Here is a 21,360-nt window from a genome sequence, read left to right as displayed (position 1 = left end):
GCAAAGAATGATTTTTGTAGCACGTGCAACAAATATGTGTAGGTACAGCCCTGCCCTGAATACATCTCAACGTGCGCTCTAAAACATCTGGTTTAAATGGAGATGTAGATCATCACGGGTGCGTTAATAAATCTACATTGCGGCGAGTTGACACAAATTATTCACTTTGACGAATTTATGTAGTTTCAGTTACTTTACTTTGAGCCATGCTCTTCCTTACTTGAATCACCTTTGAAAATAGAGGATTGAAGTAGCCTATATGGGTGTTTGGGAATGAACGTTGACTCAGATGCTTTTTGAGACCTTGAGCAGAAATGTCCCAGCCCGGTGTTTAGGATGCATCATAGACAGGTTATCTTTCAGGTAGCCTATATATTTTCCATTAAAAAACCATCATGTAGCGAACGTGTTGTGGCTAACTCACTTAGCTCCTGTTAGTAGCCTAGGTTATGGTCATAAGCAAATGAGATGACAGTCTCATACAATTAGTGCTGTTATCGATTTGCTTGGTAGCCTATAAACACATTTATGGTTTTCTACAAATACATCAATAATCAAATTGGCCTCCATCACTCAACCATGCTAACGGTAACATTATTTTACCTACGTTCTGCTATTGATAGGATTAACGTAGCCTACCTGCAGTAAAAAACAAGCATGTCCGATAAACATTCTCAGATTTATTTCGGCTTCAAGAGGAAATGGGAATTACATGTCATGCAGAAATCATCCTACCCTTAGACGTTCTCTGCGGTAAACTACTGTAGCCTACAGTCTTGTCCTTGTAGGAAGCGTAGTGTCTTTCCAACCCACTTTAGATTAACTTCCAACTAAATTACGTCTCACTGCAACGATGCGCCATCTAGTGGACACACGACTACTTATCGCCAATACTGGAAATGCAGCCATGATGATGATGATGAATATTTATTTTGGCTTTCTTTTAATCCTACTGAATTTGTAATTATGTATCGGCCGTTCTAATACCGATAGTATGTGGGTGCCTGTGTGTGTGTATGCATGTGTATATGTGTGCACCACCATCTACAGGCCAATGAGTGTACAGTCACTAAATGTACACATAACTTAATTTTTTAAGTTGGGGGGGGGGGGGGGGGGAGAGTGAATTTTTCCGTAAAAGTCTAGTGGGGCTACATACCCACCAAATTTCATGTGCCCCGGTGTTTCGGTGTCCCGGGTATCGTTGACCAAAAATTCAGGAAGTAGATGACGGGGAAAAAAAAAGAAAAAAAAAAAAAAAAACTCTACCAATCCCTTATATGACCGCTTCGCTAGCTACGCTAGCGGCGGTCATAATGAGAGACGTGTTATATGTAGTTGAATATTAATTCGTGTTTACGTTTATCATGTACCAGACATACCGTGGTGGATGCCTTACTTGTTTAGAGCGGTTTGCTAACGTTATCATTATCAATCCAGTTCAATGGTGGTTCGTCAGCTACCAAACAGAAGTTAATTGTGTGTGCGTCTGGTCTGTCTCACTCAGTGGGACACACGCATCACAGCGATATGAGAGTGCTGCACTACCTGAAGGAGAGATTTTAAAACTGAGAGATATGTTTTTATACCTTTTGACGTTGATGCCGTTTAGAACAGAAACATTTGACACCACGTTATTTTCCTCTGCTGATTTATGTTCTGTGGTTGACATCTGGCAGCTTTTTTTAGAAAAATATAGACATAGAAAAATTGAAACCATGCAAAGTCTTAAATTACAAATCAAGCACTTTATTTCAATAGCTAATTTTCAGGCTTATTGTTTTCTTAAATTATTTAAATGTGTTGACAAAGTACATTTTGTGATGACCTGAATTATGTCTTATAATATGTCAGCAAGCAATGCATCATCAAGGCTGTGTTGTAGATGATGAAAGCATTTTGCACAGTTAACCATACTCAGTGCACCCATCCATAAGTTCAATGTTCCTTTTTTAAATTGAGACTTATAACATTTGTTATCATTTGTGTAATTATGTGTCATTTGTATGATGTAAATTGAGGGAGCAAAATAAAAGCGGTATCGGCTCCAAATATTGGCTCAAGAAAATCGGCAGCCTGTATCGGTCATCGGCTTTGGCTGATGGAAAAAAATCGGTATCGGTATCGACACCAAAAAATCCATATCGGTCGATCCCTACTTAACATAATGATTGATGGCAGAGTTGCAACGGTTTGGCTTGAATTCCCTGCTACTTGAAAACAAATAAGATGGATGTTGCTGTTGGCGAACAGTGTGACACGAGTTAAGCTTTTATTAAGTTGGCAAAAGTTTGAACTAGCCAACTAGCTCCGCTGGTGGGAAACGCATGGGACTCATAGCGCTGTCCTATTGCGTGCAGAGGGAATTTGAAAGACAACCGAATATCCCGCCCCTCGGACTGAGCACTGCGAACGGTGAGTGCCCAGACCCTACATTTTAATGTGGGTCTGGCTCGTCAGGCTAACAGTATACTGTATATGACGTTCTCATAAATGTCTGATAACTTCAGGCACAGACATCTTTATAGAAAAGATGTCTAGAAAATTTACCACAGCTCATAACTGTGAGAAAATTCACCACAGCTCATAACAAGCAATACTGACTAATAACAAGCAATACTGACTAACTAGATGTACCGCAGAGCGGTACAAAATATGACCGCCGCCCAGTCCAGCACATTTTTTTCAGAAAAATAAGTCACGCTTGTCAAATTGTGTTCATTTCCTACTTTGTTCCTTTTTTGTGTGTTTGTAATTGAGTGTGTGCAGAGTGTGCACACACTCTGCACACACGAGAGGTGCGAAGCCCTATTGTATTTGGAAAGATTATTATTATTATTTTTAGTTCACCTTTTTGCTATTTTTGAGGTGGTTAACATGGATGAAAAGTCTTGGAATTTGGCACACACATCTGGTATCATAATGGCTACATAGGCATAAAGGCTTGGCCCCGGGCGTGGCCCAGGGACTCAGTAGCGCCCCCTTAGGGGACTGATGCAGTGGTTGGCACATACTTTCAGCTAGACACACCACATTTGGTAGGTGTGTGTATCTCCCCAAGATGAACAACTTTCGTATGTACAATGCATTAGCCACGCCAAACAGGAAGTGAGGTATTTGGGATTTTGTGCGGACTAAAATGTGATAAATTGTGATGCCAAAAGAGGTTCTTTCCATTGGTAAAAACGCATGAAATTTGGCACACACATCAAGAGGTACCGTGAATACACGAATCCGGCGAAACTACCGGAAGTAAGCCGGCGCCATTACTGAGCTGTTGCTGGGTAGCATTGCGCCAGTGCCTCCTATTGGATTCGTTGCGTCCACTGGGATAACAGCCCGCGATTTACGACTGTCTCACTACTTCTTTTATAATGTCGAGTGGGAAAACATGTTCCGTTTTCAATTGTTCCAATAGCAGCAATAAAATTACCAGTTGGAACAAAAGAAAAATGTGAGATATACAAAATACCCCGGGTCGACTGCCCCTGTCTGGTAGCCTAACGTTACCATACGGTTTGCACAGATAGCAGTTAGCTGTACCTTACCCTTTCCTTTTGAAATGTGAAAATTAGATTAGACATGAATTTGTTTATTTGATATCCATTCATTTATATATTGTTGCTAAATGGACAGATATTTTTATAGTTTCCTCGTTAGCTAGCCTAGCTAGCATAGTTATTGCTAACGTTAGCTAGCTACAGTAGTTAAGTAGATATAATCTCAACCTAGTCCCAATTATGTCTTTATTTCCTCATTCTCTACTCTAAGCTATTTTCATAAATAATCTGTAAGATCGCTTGTACCTTCATCTGTGACCGGAGGCCACTGTCTAACATAATCAACCCAACAAGCCATACTGCCTGGCTGTAGCTGTCATTGAGGGTGCGTTATCACGGAGGTTTGTTTACATACCAGTAACAGCTCAGTAATGGTGTCGCCACAAGATGGCAGCCTCCACAGAACGCTCGTCGGATTCGTGTATACACAGGGGAAAAGCCTTGGCACTGGGCTTGGCCCAGGAACTCCATAGCGCCCCCATTATGTCACTGTGACTTGTGGTTGGCATATAGTTTTAGATACACACACCAAATTTGGTGGGTGCATGTAACTCCCTAAAACAATCAACTTTTGTATTAACATGCCATTAGCCACGCCCACAGGAAGTGAGGTAATTGGGATTTTGTGCGTTGTGGACATGATCAATTTTAATGTATTTCTCCTAGACGGTTGATCCGATTCATGTGAAAGTCGGTGTAGCGCAGTGCTAAAAACCATTTAAGTTAAATAAATAAATGCTACATAACTTAGATTGAATAAAGTTCATAATTGCACATTAGAACTAAAGAAATTATCTTATATTAGAATTTAGGAGTAAGCTCAAGAAATAAGCTTATTGTAGTTCATCTCCATTCCTTTCATTTTGGGTAAGTGAAAGGGATTATGGGAGTTGTAGTTTGATACACAACTGTGTTTAAGTCATGTATGTGTTTAAATTCATTCTAAGAGTTCAGTTTAAAATATTTCATTGGCAAAGTGAAATGTATAATGTAACATGTAATATTTTGATGTTGTGTTAAAAAAAAAATATATTCCATTGTATGACTTTTGTATGCATGGTATTACTTGTGAGGTGAAAGGTCGCAAACCGCGCGAGAGACAGGAGACTGGATAGTTGATGAGAAGCCAAGTTGAGGACTTGCTCCGTGCTTTAGTTACAAAACTTTAAAATAGAATGTGACACACGTTGTATATTTTGCCAGTCGGACTTCGTTTTGGTTCCGTGCAGTCGGACTGAATTGTGAACTTGAAAGCCGAAGACTTTGTAGTTGTCGAGTGGACGTTTTGCCAAAGTTGTCATCTCGCCACCGAGAGGATGCCTGTCAGTGAGCAACTGCCAGTCTATGGTCATCGCGTGTGAGAGACTGCCTGCGCCGGTGTTGCACCAAATTCTGTGACCTGTCGAATTTTGTGACTCTAGAGGGCGCTGTTTTATTGGAGTCTATGAATGTACTGAGCTGTACTGACACACTGATGAGGCAATTCTGTTATGTGCATAATTCTTCTAATAAACTTTGTACATTTTTGAAACATGGAACATTGTCTGGGTGTGGGTGTATTACTCCACAGGCCTGCCTGTGTATCTTCCTCTCTATACTATCTCTATAGAGTAGAGCTAAAGCCTGTGTATCTTCCTCTCTATACTATCTCTATAGAGTAGAGCTAAAGCCTACCCCACCACTCCAGCGAAGAGGTGGACTTCAGCAGGACAGGTCACATATGTTGATAAGCCTACTGTCAAATTATGTTACCCCACTATAACTCTGCAGAAATGGACTGATATTGTACATTGTCATTGACATCAGCAAACATTTTACAATTCACATTTTATTTACATTATTGACAAACTCCTTGTCATTGTCTGTTAATTTACTTTTTGACACCTCAAACTGATATACTAACTTAAGGAGGCAGTTAGTGACCTCCACAGCATTTTTTTCTGCAGTTACAGTGACATAATTTGACAGTAGCCTATCAAAATATGTGACCTGTCCTGTCCATCTGTTCACAGGAGTGGTGAGGGGTAGGCTTTAGCTCTACTCTAGAATAATACACCCACACCCAGTCAATGTTCCATGTTTCAAAAATGTACAAAGTTTATTAGAAGAATTATACACATAACAGAATTGCCAGTTATGTGCCAGAATTGTCAGTGTGTCAGTACAGCTCAGTACATTCATAGACTCCAATAAAACAGCGCCCTCTAGAGTCACAAAATTCGACAGGTCACAGAATTTGGTGCAACACTGGTGCGGTGACTCGACGGAAAACCTACCACTTGGGATTAAGGAATCGTTATTTCTTTCTCTTGCTCTACGGAGTGAAGGGGTAATTTGTTTTTGGCCATGCCGACCACAAGCGACGCTCCAGGCCTGCAACGGTTAGCTGCTAGGTTTTAGCTCATTTGCCGGCTAGGGGTGGGTGAATCACGTGTGAATGTGTGTGTGTGCGCGTGGGCCCGCGTGTGTGTGTGTTTCATGTTAATGTGTTTCATGTTAATGTGTACTGTACTTTAAGCTTACTGTTAAATGCTAGCTAAAGTGTGGCTATTGTAGCCTACTAGTTTCTAAGCTCCTACTGCATATTGAGGCTTTTGAGGTACGTTTAACTTTTTGATTTCTTTTACATTTTGTGGATATTCCAAACTTGAGGTTTGAGGTGATTTAAATAAGCTAAGAAAGTACTTGTTGAATACTTTTCTCCATTGATACATTTGTATCGTATTTTTTGTTTATATTGATAACTCATTATTTTGGTAAATTGAGTATGTCTATTCAGTAAACTCTAATTTTATTTAACATTTTAATAACTGAGTTCTGAGTGTTTACTTAGTATTAAGATACCATAGGGTAATAGATTGCATGTGTAAATGCTATTTCATTAGCCTAGAAATTACATTTGCTGCCAGGGCTAGTCTAGCAACTCTCCGTGAGCTCCAGATCTCCAGACTTGGTCGGGCCAATGAAATCGTGTATAGTCGGTAGGTGGGCTTAACATAATGATTGATGGCAGAGTTGCAACGGTTTGGCTTGAATTCCCTGCTACTTGAAAACAAATAAGATGGATGTTGCTGTTGGCGAACAGTGTGACACGAGTTAAGCTTTTATTAAGTTGGCAAACGTTTGAACTAGCCAACTAGCTCCGCTGGTGGGAAACGCATGGGACTCATAGCGCTGCCGCTGTCCTATTGCGTGCAGAGGGAATTTGAAAGACAACTGATTATCCCGCCCCTCGGACTGAGCACTGCGAACGGTGAGTGTCCAGACCCTACATGTAAATGTGGGTCTGGCTCGCCAGGCTACTATTTCATGTGAATATGGTTTAAGTCAGTTGCACACCAGTAAGTATACAGGGTTAAGATTTAAAAGTGTATTAGTTTATTCAAAGTACAGGTAAAGACACACAAACAGACATTTAAACAGAAGGTCAGCAAGAATTCTATATATTATATGTCTCAAACACCCGGCCCGCGTCCGGCCCAATTCCGGCCCGCGACCTATGTCAAAATAATAATGTAATCCGGCCCTTGAAACTTTTTAATTGCGACAAACAACGATACTGATTAAAATAGACGATAGTTCCAAGTACGGTGACAAATCTCATTTGTACTCTGCTCCACTATGTGCTAGACATCCAGAGCTTCAATCAAACCCAAAATCGCTGCGCAAAGTTTTCAGGAAATACTTGTATTACACGCGAGAAACACAAAGACGTGCATTTGTAATGACGCGGAAGCGATGCAGGCCATAATGTTGCATTTATTGAAGCAGAAATTAAGCAGAAATAGGCCTACACCAAATGTTGAGAAACGTTTAAGTGTGATGAAGTCTTAGGTAGGCTATGTTATTCACCTATTCTAAATCTGAAGGAGAATATCCTTTTGGAGATTATGATCGATCGTCTATTGAATGGAGGTGCGTCTGCGTGTAGCCTATACGACGGTGTCCACTAAGCATACCATGCTTATTTCGACCCTCTGCCCAACATAGCTTGGAGGTTGCAGTGGTAATCGTGATGATAATGTCCGTAATGGACGTGGTACAGACAGCAGGGCTAGTAGAAATAGGGTTCTAAACTACAAAGTCACCCGCAATATGATGCGAACTTCTGGGTACTCAGATTACCCACGATAGGAACTGATTTGACCAGAAAACTTTATTGTAGGCCTTGTGGTTTAGAAACCATATAAATCTTAGGTGTTGGTATACATCTTAGGTGTTTTCCTGTTAATTGTTATGTGGGTAATATGAAAAAAGGAAAGTAAACCTGCTCAAATATGTTCATCCAGTATTTACTGAAAGATGCATAATTTGAGGTGCTTGCCATCCAGTGGCAAATTAGATGGGTACATTTACCCCCTTCATAAACTTTTGTTTTACTCAAAGATTTTTACATTTACAGTAGGACTTTATCTCTGACCACTTTCAAGCCATGGCCTTTTGAAAATTTGATATAAAAATCCAATGGTGTTGCTTTCTTAACCCTGACGCCTATAGTTTGCCAGGTTAAAAAAAGTTATGAGAGAAAAATATTTGTATTTGGTGTGAAACACACACATACCTGTTTTCATGCTTTTCATTTGTTTTATAATTTGTATTAATATTTATTTTATCATTATTTTATTTATAAGCTAAGGTTGCTAGCACAGGTGTCTAAAACTAGATAAAAACACTTGCACTTTCTGTTTGCAGTTTTGTGTGGTATTTGAAAAAAAGAACATTGCATTTTCAGAAATAGCTGGCCCTCCAATCAGATGACGTTGGCAGAATTGGCCCCCAGCTCATTTGAGTTTGAGACCCCTGCTTTACTGGGATTAGTTTAAGAACCCGGGAAACGCCCTTTAGTACCAGGAGATAGGCCTAGGGGGCGCTACATCGGTATACATGATGCCAATATGCTTCTGATTGTGAAGCTTTTTTTTGATATGTTGTAATTTGACGAAATGGCGAAACTATGAATTTTAATACCCTTCCACATAAACAATAAATGTGTCTTAATTCACCATGCATGGCTTGAAATGTTTTAAATTTCACAGGTTATTGAATACCATGGTAATGACCAGTGCCGGTTCAGACCTCCATGGGGCCCTAAGCAAAATCCTGCTAAGGGGCCCTCCTACCTGAACTCTGAGCGCGAAAATGTAACCATTTTTTTACAGTATCGTCAATAGTCAGTAACCCAATACAATCATCCCACCCCATTTTGGATGTCTATGGAAGTTACCAAATATAGTGTTTTTCTATAAAGGACTAGGAGAAAGAAACATAATTGTGTGTGAATCACCTTCACACAGCAATAAATACCCAGTTTCAGTGTCTGGGCTGTTTGCTTTTGATGCTTGCTGTACATATCCCCAAAAAATAACTGCAGTTTTTTCAGTTCAGTTATACCACAGTAGGCTACAGTGCAGTATAGTATTTTTTTAATGTCCAAAATACTGCATTTCTGTAGTAAAGTACAGTGCTATGCAGTACAAGTCTAAAATACTGCATTCCCTGCATAAGAACTGCATATTTTCTCCAAAACTGCGGTTTTCATACTCAGAAATCTGCAGTTTGACACTTGAAGTAATGCAGTTTTTTTTGTAAGGGTCTGGTTGTGCTAGTAGCCTACTGGCTGACTGTTTTTCACCTGTGTGTCTGTAGTAGGCTACTGTACTTGCCAAAGACATAGGCTATGAACTGGCTCCCCTGATTCTCTTATTATTTCAATATTTTTTTCAAACGTAGACTATTTTAAACAATCATTTTAATACTTCATATAGGCCTAATTTACCATGTGCATCTATTGTCCATGCAGCACAGCGAATCAAATACATTACAAATGTACAAATCAATACATTAGGCTAGGCCTACTTTCCATTTTGCATACGTTCAGTTGTAGGCTATAAAGCTTGACTGAAACATTGTAAAACAATTAGTTCTTTTAAAAATGTATGGGAAGAATGAAATCAACTATTAGTTTCGACGGGTCCTCGCTTGTTTCTGCTGAAAAACTGCTAGTTTCATCCCGAGCTGCACGTTATGAACGCATTTAAAGATGTGGTCATGTAGCCAGTCGCCCGCATTCAAACAAACGGAATATGCGATTATATTTCACAACTTTGCGAAGTACTGTGACTGGAAAAGGCTGGCAAGCAAGCCGCAGACAGATCAGGGGATTCACTTCCCTGTTAGGTAGGCCTATGCCAGACCAGCAACACGCGCTGGAGAGACGCATGTTGACATCAAACCATGGAACGAACGCAAGTTTACCCGACTGCTGTTCCCGCTGTCATTCTCGTGGCGTTTCTTCCGTTTTTCATGCATTGAATGGTAATTCGGTTTCATGTTCATCTTCGTAATGTATGAGGCACTGTCGCTATAACTGTATAGGGCCTAACTTGTCTGTCACTAGCTTGACTCAAGAGGAGACGGGGGAGGGGGCCTTCATTAACTTGCGGGGCACTACGCAACTTGCGTAGTGTGCGTATAGGGAGAACCGGCCCTGGTAATGACAATATTCACAAGCCCATAATCCATATTTCGCATAGCGCCACCCACTGGCAACAAAAAGAATGACAAGAACACTGATGCCACATGATAGATTTGAATGTACTCCTCCTAGACGGTTTGTCAGATTCATGTGAAATTTGGCAAATATGATGGCAAGATGACGCTGATGTTAAATTGTGAAGGGATTTTTGATATGTTGTAATATGTTATGATTATAATATCTTGCACATAAAAAGGAAATGTGTCATAAAGTCAAAGTGCATTGAATGAACAGTCTGAAACTTCTCAGGTTCATAGATATTATGATTATGAGAATAATCAGAAACCCTATTGGCCTTCCTGGCATAGCGCCACCACCTGGCCAAACAGGAAATGTGTCAGAATGGGCAATGCCTTAGCTGATTTATTTGAAACCTAGTAGGTATACAATATTGGAAATCATTATTGTGATGATGTGCACATATGTCATTCAGATGGCTAGCATAGCGCCACCATCTGGCCAAGCATGAAATGTGCCAGATATGTTCTATGCTTTGAATGAATGGTCTGAAACTTAACAGGTTAATAGATATTATGATTATGATGATATCCAGACACCCAATGGGCCTGCCTGGAATAGTGCCACCACCTGGCCAAGCAGGACATGTGCCAGATAATTGTTAATGCCTCAACTTATTAATATGAAGCTTGGTAGGTATAAAATATTGGAAATCATTATTGTGATGATAATCACATGTGTAATTCAGATGCTTAGCATAGCGCCACCATCTGGCCAAGCACAAAATGTGCCAGAAATGTTCTATACTTTCAATGAATGGTCTGAAACTTAACAGGTTAATAGATATTATGATTATGATGATATCCAGACACCTAATGGGCCTGTCTGGCATAGCTCCACCACCTGGCCAAGTGAGAAATGTACCAGAAATGGGCAATACCTTAACTGTTTGATCTCAAACTTTATAAAATATTGGATATCAATATTCTGAATGATATTCACTTGTGTAATTCCTATGCCTAGCATTGCACCACCATCTGGACAAGCAGGAAGTGTGTCAGAAATGTTCTATGCTTTGAATGAATGGTCTGAAACTTCTCAGGTTAATAAATATTATGATTATGATGATATCCAGACACCCTATGGGCCTGCCTGGCATAGCGCCCCCACCTGGCCAAGCAAGAAAATGTGCCAGAAAATAACATGCAACAACAAATAGCACACACATCACATATGTACATTACACAAACGCACCGCGTCAGTGCTTTGTTGGATTCCGAAATGTCACAGGTTGCGGACCGGAGGTGCTCGGGCCCGCCATTGCCGCTTGCGGCTATATTTGTGTATATGTGTTTTGTGTGTGTTCTTTTGTGTGTGAGTGTGTGTGTGTGTGTGCGTGTGTTTGTGTATGTAGGTGTGTTTGTATGTGTGGGTGCATATGTGTGTGTGTATGTGTGTTTATGTGTTTGTGTGCGTGTTTCTGTATGTAGGTGTGTTTGTATGTGTGGGTGCATGTGTGTGTGTGTGTGTGTGTGTGTGTGTATGTGTGTTTGTGTCCGTGCTTGTGCGTGTCGTGTGTGTGCATGTATGTGTGTGTGCATGTGTAGTGTGTGTGTGGTTTTTTTGTGTGTGTGTGTGAGTGTGCGCATGTTTGTTAGCCTGGGTGCCATTCCGAACTTAGTCCCGCCCACAACATTGAGGTCGGGAAGTTCGGTCTGGCATAGACCTCTCCAGAATATATCCCGCCTCCTAGGAATAAGACGGAGGCGGGACTTATTCTGGAGAGGTCTATTGTTCATTGTGGTGGACGTATGCTCGCCCTATATCGGGCGGACCAATCAAATCAGGCTTTACGATGATGGACAGGTGAGCAACAGCGCCTGGTCTATCACGTCATCTGAGCACGCTTTGATTAGGCTTATGTTTGAAACAAAAACGCTGTGGCTAGAAGGATACATGGCTTTTAAGACCCCATATGGAAAATTCATATTATATAATGAGGTTGTATCACTGAAAACGATTATTTCTGAAAACTTTGGCCAAAGTTGAGATGTGGGAGAACTCGTGGTTTCACGTTCATCAATGGAAAACAGCGCTGTTGCATTGCGACATGTTCCCTCGTTCGTTTGAAATCTCTGATTGACCACCTGTTCGAGGGATTTGCGACAGCCTTTCCCAGCTGTTTAACATGTTTGTAGCATATCACTGTTCAACAGAATTATTTTTTAAAAAAACAGAGGGGATATAGGAGAAGAAGGATGGTTCGTGTGTTTTCTTCCTACACCTCACGGTAAGCTATTTTGTTGCTCTGATTGGTTACAGTGGGTCCCAGTTAAAAATTGACACTTCATTCACGATCATGGTGATTCACGCAGCTGGGTGAAATGTAAGTACAACTGCAGCCGCTTGGGGGCAGCATAGTCCGCTGTGGCGTTCCACGGTCGAACCAGACGGCACATTCGACAGCAAGGGCTGTGATTGGCCGAGTTTTCAGTGCGTTTCTCTGTGTTTTTAGCAGCCCCTGCAACATGCTAGTCCACTGTAGCCTAAGCTTTGTACATAATGTTAAACATAGTTTTGGATTCAGTGGCAAGATTTCTTGATTGTACAGTGCCTGTCTCTCAGTAATGTTTTAAAATGAGAGCTTCGTCAGCTGGCAGTAGGCTACTTTGTCGGTAGTCATGAGAAGTTCGCTTGCTAACAGAACATAAATATGCTGCCCAGAAACCTTGTGAATAGTTCTGATTTTTTTTACTACACTAACGAGGTTGAAATATAGACTTTGCCTACAACATCTCCTTAACAGTAATGTTAACAAAATGACAGCATTCATATGACAAAGAAAAACGAATTCGGTCACTCAAGACTGTGCCACAGCAACCAGTGTAGGCTACAGTCCTACCCAATAGGCCTACTCGAAGCAGAAAGCGTTGTCTGACGGTCGAGTGGGTTAATGCACGTATTTCCAGAACAGGTCTGCAACTTTCAGGCAGTTCTGAGTTCGAATCTAGGCAGGAGCAGAGCCATATAAAGGCCTGGGCCTATTGTTATCATTTTTTGCAAGGTGTTGCTCCTGGCAATACTTGTTTATAAGACGTTTGGTGATTAATTGATAGCTGTTTTTGGGACACGTTAAACGTTCTTTATAATGAGCGCATCCGGGGAGTAAAACGACTGTTACGCGCTGTTACAACTGTAGGCTACAATGATTGCAATACAAAAATATGCGCGTGTTAGTTTAGTTAGTTTTGTGATGGTTTTCACTTTTGCCTCGTGTGTTTTCAGGTTGATGGCTTTTTTGGCAAGATTGACCTTGGTTAGACTCTGCATATTATTTGTTATTTCTCCGTATGGAAAATAAAGTCAATTTTCGACACACGTCTGTTATAGTTCAATAACAAGTGTTGCTTGTTAAAACATGTGACTAGTGAAACTCAAATGATTTTAGCCAAAAGCCAAAAAATGTTACAGAGAAGGAGAGACGCCGGTGCAGCTCAGATGTCTTCTTAATTTTCTTTATTCTTTAGTAAAAGGTGCAGAACATTATTAAACTTTGACTAACGTTTCGATGTTTGTTAGTCAAAAACATAGACACATCGAAACGTTAGTCAAAGTTTAATAATGTTCTGCACCTTTTACTAAAGAATAAAGAAAATTAAGAAGACATCTGAGCTGCACCGGCGTCTCTCCTCTCTAAAACAGGGGTGTCAAACATTCGGGCCGCGGGCCGCACGATGATTTTGAACGGCCCGCACGTCAGTCCCTCAACAACGAGAGAAAACTTCCCTTGTGTGTGTGTAATGTGTATCACACCAAATTGTCTCACCATACCTTCCCAACTATGCACAGTATCCCATTAGCTGCATGCCATTAGGCTATTTACAATGTTCTATCGCGTAAAGTTAGTAAGCACGTTATCAAAATTAACGCGCACACATTTTGTTTGAGCAGGAGACAGAATACGCACGCAGGCACAACTAGGCTACTTGTTGTTTTCTTTTACAGCTGTTTAAAGCCAGACATCCCCGTACGCTAGAACAAAACTAAAGGTAACTTTAGCTATAGGGCTGTATCAATTTGTCCAAATGAATAGGTCATCGTAGACGTTGTTGTTGTATTATTGCATGTGGATATTGTTATGCTATGTAGGCTACTTTTTTTGCAATGCACGGACCTAAAACCGGGAAACGGACAAATATTGTACACGCGTGAATTTGTTTTTGCGGGGGTGGGGGTGGGTGGGTGTACGTACCATAGCTCTCTCTCTCTCTCTCTCTCTCTCTCACACACACACACACACACACACAGTAGCCTACCTTTCTTAGCCACAGTTAATTTTAGTGATGATATATGTTATGGACATTGTTATGCACATTATTGACTGCAGTTTATTCTCATCAATGTCAGTCCATGAATGCATATTGATCAGTTGTTAACTAATACTGTAGGCCTAGAAGTTGCGTTTGAAAATGTTACTATTGTAGGCTGTTTGTTTTTTTATTTCAGCCACACTGTTTTAAAGTGGTTAGGACCAATATTTCACAGCAATTTTGAATAAGCCATACTGCAATACCGATTTCATGGTTGCACCATGCACATGTTCGCCGTGTGGCCCTCAGTAACCTATAAATTCAATGATGTGGCCCTCTATGAAAATGAGTTTGACACCCCTGCTCTAAAATATCTGTCCTGGCCTGGTTGCAACGGATTGTGGCCAAACGACAGAAGCGCGGAGAACCCTCCTTTGTCTACCAAAAAGTGTTACTTTGTGCCCCGCGCTCCCCACTGCTTGTGAAAGAAGGGGGTGGGGGAGGGGGGCTTAACGTGAAAAAGCTTAATGTCCCAAAACGGCAGTCATAATGGTAGGCTACAGGAAGTGGGGGGAGGGTATGGGATGACCAGAGCCGTCTGCTATTCAGAAAGCATCTTCTATTGTCTTTCCAGGCGCACACAGCTCGTTATAGCCTATCGAGTGCCTTAACAGATAGGCTCTGCTCTTGGGTTTGGCATCACAGCGAACTCAACCCTCTTGTTGCTTGCAGTTTGTTCAATAAAGCGATGCAGATTACATTATTTATTTCTGATTAATTGCGTCTTTTGATGTCTTTTGCAACATCTGCTTGTTAGGCTGGGCTACTGTCCTGTACAGGTAAATGTTCAACAATCGCTGGTGTAGGCCTACAGGCTATAATCAATTAGGGACTGTTCATTATTTATTTAAGGGGCTACCGGAGCAGTTTTGGGAGCGTTTGTCAAAAAAGACGTGACCCTCCCTCGCCAGCAAGACATTTTTCTATGACCCTCCAAAGTGATTGAGAAAAAACGCATGACCCTCCCCAGTCCCAACAATTTAGGCTATTGATGCCTTCTGTAGGCTACTGGGTCAATTTGGGAGCTTGCATGCTACGACTCCTTCCTTGAAATGCCTTGAAAAGGCTGTCGTTTGCACAATTTCACAAATAATCACTGGGACCGAAACAAACCTGTCAACTTTTCCTGGGTTTATCGCGTATTTTAACTTTTTCCTCGCTGTCTTGGGAGGAGCTGCAGGGCCGTCGCAAGGGGGTGCGAGACCCTGTGCGAACTTGGCAGATGCATGAACTTACGTGCATGAAATCATGCGATAGCTTACTTTACACATAGCCAAGGCTACCGTCGGTGCATTTTAATAGTAGCCTAGTCTAATAAGCTACACCAGCTTGTCTTTAAGAGGGGAAATTGTATAGCCTATAGCCTAACATTAGTCACATATTTGGCCATATGGTGTTTATCATAGGCTACATCACGAAACCAAATAGTGTAGGCCTAACAAAGGCGAACACTTTAACAGGGGAAATTAATTGGGCATGAATCATTGTGCTGAACGGTATTTGTCAATGAGCAGAAACACACACGACATTCAAACTGTTGATAAGATGTGCACTATGGAAACTGGTCTGTAGGCTAACATGGACAAATAAATGACACTGACTCGCCATATCTTGCTTTGCCGCAAACTCAGCAATGAAATCATAGGCCAGTTTGCAGGTAGCATAACGTCTTTTTCAATTCATAGAAGGGAGAGCCCAGTCTTTCCTGTGACATTGAGGTGCGCAAATAGTTTTTAATAGCCTGTTCAACTTCGAAAAGCTTCGTTCACCCGATGCCAGTCACTGATCGCAATTTCAAATTTCGGGAAGCTTCGTTCAATCTTTTTAAGTGTTAAGTGCAGTAGGCCCCTATCTGCCCCCTTTGGAATTATATCTCGAGCCTATTATAAGGTCCAGTGCGTTATGTCCTGGGATTCGGACGTGCTCAAAAAGAAAAGAAAAAACACTTGTTGCTTTGATATCTTTTTCGTTGTCGTTTGAACGTCGGCAAGCAGGCATGTTGCGGTTGCAATTTAAGTGACATTTCTATAGTAGGCCTACAACATGCAACATGCTTGTTAGGCTGGGCTACTGTCAATGTACTTGTACGGGTAAATGTTCAACAATTGCTGGTGTACAGGCTATAATCAATTAGCTAAATCATTTGTCTAGCTGTTTAAAAAAAATCGTGCTACATTCAAACGCAAAAGGTGCTTTGATTTATTTTTCGTTTGAACGTCGGCAAGCAGGCATGCTGCGGTTGCAATGAATGAGGATAATTGGTTTTATCTGCGGATTTATTTTTTGCATTATTTTGAATATGACTCGCTCCAGTCTCAACAGCACGTCTACTTTTCCCACACGCATCTAAGTTCTAACACATATCCCCTCTGCTTTCTCTCTCTCCATCCCTGCGCACGGTGCTTTCTTAAGCTGCACCATCTTACAACAATTGCATCTACATTTTCATATTAGAATGTTTTGTCAAGTGTAAGCTTAAACTACCGTGATCAATTTAAGTTCCCGTGCCCCCGCTGAAAGTCTCATGCGCTTATCGTTACACTATCAAATCTATAAGTAACCGTGACAAATAGGGTATAAGATATATAAACTCACGCTATTGTATTATCATATATGTTTGGTAATGGCTCAGCTTTCTCTGATTGTTCTACTGACTTGGAAACTGCATCATAGAAGCAGTAAGTCAGATCGCATCAAAAATAGTAGTGCCAGAACTCCAAAGTGACACCTTGTGGTTGTTTGTGTCAACTGCAGTTTGTGCCATTTCTGCTGAGAAAATGGGATGTGTGATTCCTGAAGGAACCCGTCCAAACTTAACTGGGACCCACTGTAGGTCTATCCAATTGAGTGCAGAGGCATTCCCCCCCTGTATCGGTTGAAACACGCCCCATAACTATGTCCCAATGGAGCAGTATCAGACTCATATTCTGACTAGAATTGAGTATGACTACGTCAGGCTACATGTGTGTGTGTGTTATGTCTAAATAAAGCAAATCAGGGAACCGCCTATACAACCCCACCCCCATCTTGCCTGTTCATAATTCTGAGAAATTCTTGAATTGTATGCATGTGTGCGTGTACGTGCTTATGTTTGTGTGTGTTTGTGTGTGTGTGTGTGTGTGTGTGTGTGCGTGCATGTGCTTGTGGGTGTGCCTGTGTGTGTGCCTGTGTGTGCATGTGCATGCATGCGTACATATGTCTACTGTGTTTGCATGAGTCATACGTATGATTACTGTGAATGTATGTGTGTGTCAGGGTTTCCGTTGTCCGGTAATTACCGGACATTGGCCGAAAAAAAAATGATATGTCCGACAAAATTAAATCTCTCCGGTCAAATTGTCCGATTGAAATTGGCTAATAATCCCGTCCCCTAAGCAATCTGAATTTGAGAATAAGCCTTAATATGTAAGCCTATATTATACGTCCTCTGGCTATGTTTTTAAATGAACAGGCTCTACCGTTTCAAAAGTAAGCTATTAAACAACACGCAACCTATGCTGCATTTCAAATAGGAAGCGCACACGGCTTAAAACGTCCATGTTAAACAACGAACAAATGAGTGAGGCAGTTCAAACATGGCCAGGCCCAGGCAGACTAGCCTTAAAAGTTTTTTCAGAGGCCAGACGCGATGGATGATAAATTGGTAACGTCTGAAGCCTCAGATGTCCGGTCAACTCCACCACCACCAGATAAAAAGCAGAAGTGGCGGGCGTATCTGTCGGAATCAGTGACATTGGAAGTGGAGTTGCGGGGGATGCGGCCGCTCCAAGACACTGTCATTCTCCGTGTAGCCTACACTGGACATGCAAAGTGTTCTTTACCCAAAGCATACAGTAGGCCTATGCGTTCTCTGTCTATGATCTGCAGGGTTAGGGCCTCCTCAACTTGGAGATTACTGGTCCGCGGATAATTTCTGGCACAATTAAACGGTATCATTGAACCGCGGCCGAAAGAAAAAGAAACTAAACATTTCCCAGAATAGGAAACATTTCTTAATTTATTGTTATCAAAGAGGCATAGTATTAGGGGGTAGTGGTGTGAGCGCTCATTCTTGTATTTGCGCATCTGTGTAAGTTAAACAGTCACCACTGGAGATGTGGAGAACGTGGGTAGCAGCAACAAACAACGTAACCTTTTTAAAACAACGAACGAAGCGGACTCTTGCTGTCCATGAAAAGATACTGGCTAGATCTTGTTAGGCATGTTTAAGTTAGGCTAATGAACATGTTGCATTCTAGCTTGATTATGTCATTCTTTAAGTAGCCTGTCTCCAGTTTTCCTCAATTTGACTAATTAAGAAGCGATAATATATTTGACCGGCATATCATAAAAATGTCCGGAAAACGAAACCTCTGCCGGTCACTTTGACCGGCACCATTTTTTTCTAGCGGAAACTCTGGTGTGTGTGTGTGTGAATATCTGTTTACGCACATGTGTGCATATGGTATGGGTTAACTACGGTTCTCAAGATATTCACAGAAAACTCTGTTGGTGTACGGTCACTAAATGTACACATAAATTAATTTATTGTATGGCCCCCCATGAACAAAAGTCCACGAAACTTGGCATGCATTCGGATGGTGTCATAATGATCCTACACTTTAAAATTCGTGCAGTTTTGACCATGTTAGATCACAGATACCTGCGATTACAACACCTCATTTTTACTTTTTTGTTTTTAACTAGGTGGCGCTACAATGGAATGGGTTGACATGGCCCTTTAAGATCAACATACAAAAAAAAGGTGGTCCTCCTAAACCCTACGGTTCTCGAGATATTCACAGAAAACTGTGTCTGCCCTACCCTCCTTTCGGGGGTCCAGTCCAGCGGGGGGGCTACAGATCAAAACGAAAAACAATGGTTCCATGTTATCCATGTGGGGCTACATGCCCACCAATTTTCGTGTACACCGATCTTTCAGTGTCCCGGGAATCCTTGACGAAAAATGGGCATGCAAAAAAAAAAAATCTGACTAAACCTATATGACCGCCGCTTCGCTGCGTGCCAATCATAATAACTAAATATTAAAGTTATGAAATGAAAGCAAGGTACAGCTGTCTTACCTTTTCTCATTATTTCATTTTTCCTCAGGTGAAGGTACCTCTTCAGGATTCTGATGCAGATAGGGCTATATACATTTGCATACATCAATTCAGTACTTTCTTTTTTAACATGGCTCCACAAGTTTGGCCATGCACCATTGGACTGTAGAGTTTTCTGTTGCATGTAAAAGTTCAGCTCTTCATCATTTATGGTGTTGAAAGCATCCCAGGATCGAAGTGGACCAGGGATGTCCTGGTCAAGCAGCTCACAACCAGCCAATCTCTGCTGGACATGGACACCTTTGGTAAAGAAGAAGAAAATAATGCCTCACTGAAATGATGCTTCAGCCCAAAGCGACATACAACAATAACAGTAAATATTACAATATCATTTAAAGTCAAATAGTCAAAATAAATGAATTACTAGATGTACCGCAGCCCAGTCCAGCACATTTTTTCCACAAAAATAAGTCACTCTGAAAGGCATATATGATTCTAACTGTCTCACTGAATTGCATTATGCACACTCAATTCTCACTGGTATCTGCTAGACAACAAGTACCAAAACATGATTAGTTCATAGATTTCACATGTAAAATACATTTTATACAACCCCACCCCCATCTTGCCTGTTCTCATAATTCTGAGAAATTTTTGAATTGTGTGCATTTGTGCGTGTACATGTTTATGTGTATGTGTGTGTGGGTGGGTGTGTGTGCGTGCATGTGCTTGTGTGTTTGCCTGTGTATGTGCCTGTGTGTGTGCATGTGCATGCATGCGTACATATGTCTACTGTGTGAGTATGTGTCATACGTATGATTACTGTGAATGTATGTGTATGCGTGTGTATGTTTATGCAAATGTGTGCATATGGAATGGGTTAACATGACCCCTGGAGGCAAACATACGCAAAAAATTGGTCATCCTAGGCCATACATGGGCAACATACGGCCCGCGGGCCACATCCGGCCCGTGGGCTTTCCCTGACCGGCCCGCGTAAGGTCTGTGAAAGAATAGTCAAGAGCCTAGCATAGAGATAAAGCATGCAAATCAATATCGTTGTTTTTATTTTGAAAGCGACTGCTATTTGTACGCCCACACACTTGTGCGTGGATGCATACGACGTAAACACCCTCACTGATGTGCTGGTGAACAGAATTTATGCTTCTGCGTCGACACAATGCAGTTGCCTTTACGTCGGCGTAAACCTTTCAAAGTTTTGTGTCTCTTATGTCTGCGTCGCTCACCACCGCAAAGTTGTTAGAACACTGGAACGCCTACTGCTGCTCGTTGGCGATACGAAGTGTTCATTTCAAAACGTTACTGGTAGATAGACAGTTTACAATCGGATAACCCCGTAATTGTAACCAAAATATGTCTGAGTTTATTTGCAAAGCTTATGTTAGCGAACTAGTATGATGCTACTACCCACAGGTTGCTTGAAGCAGCCGGCTCAACACACAGAGCGAGTTGGCCAATCAATCACAGTTATGTGCATAAAGTTAAAGCAAAAAAATAGCCTACATTTTTAAAAAAGTTTTCTTTGTACATGTTGATTAACTAATGACAGCCTACTATTGTCTGCTCCACATTTTCGTAGTCTAATTCTGCATAGAGTTAATTTATTGATGGTAATGATTTAATGATGAAATATTGCTAAGTGTTGATGAAATGGTGGCACAGGCCTATCGGTTTCATGACCTAGCCTAATTATATAGATATTGTAGTACTTTTTTATATCAGTCTTTGAAAACTGAAAAAAATGTCAATGTCAAAAAATCATTTTGGAGAATGAGGATTAAATACTGGACATAGATTAAATATTGCTGTTTTTCCTTTGTCTCCCTCACATTTTCGTCTGTTCTTACGACTAGTAAACAAAACCATATGATTTA

The 21,360-nt window shown here is 41.2% G+C and overlaps 1 protein-coding gene across 1 annotated transcript in view; it reads right to left on the bottom strand.

Moving 5' to 3' along the window:
• Positions 1-21,360, bottom strand: part of LOC143106435 (major histocompatibility complex class I-related protein 1-like) — an 88,750-nt gene that overhangs the window by 5,321 nt on the left and 62,069 nt on the right. Inside the window, exon 3 of the mRNA XM_076270706.1 lies at positions 19,487-19,765. Within this exon, the coding sequence (XP_076126821.1) occupies positions 19,487-19,765 (279 nt within the window). The remainder of the gene's footprint in view (positions 1-19,486; positions 19,766-21,360) is intronic.

Source organism: Alosa pseudoharengus, unplaced genomic scaffold (assembly GCF_046254945.1).
Source record: "Alosa pseudoharengus isolate Yale_2024_CS ecotype anadromous, Long Island Sound unplaced genomic scaffold, YU_APseudo_1.1 YU_APseudo_1.1_scf_6, whole genome shotgun sequence".
NCBI classification, from domain to species: Eukaryota; Metazoa; Chordata; class Actinopteri; order Clupeiformes; family Clupeidae; genus Alosa; species Alosa pseudoharengus.
This window is presented reverse-complemented; position numbering and strand designations above follow the sequence as displayed.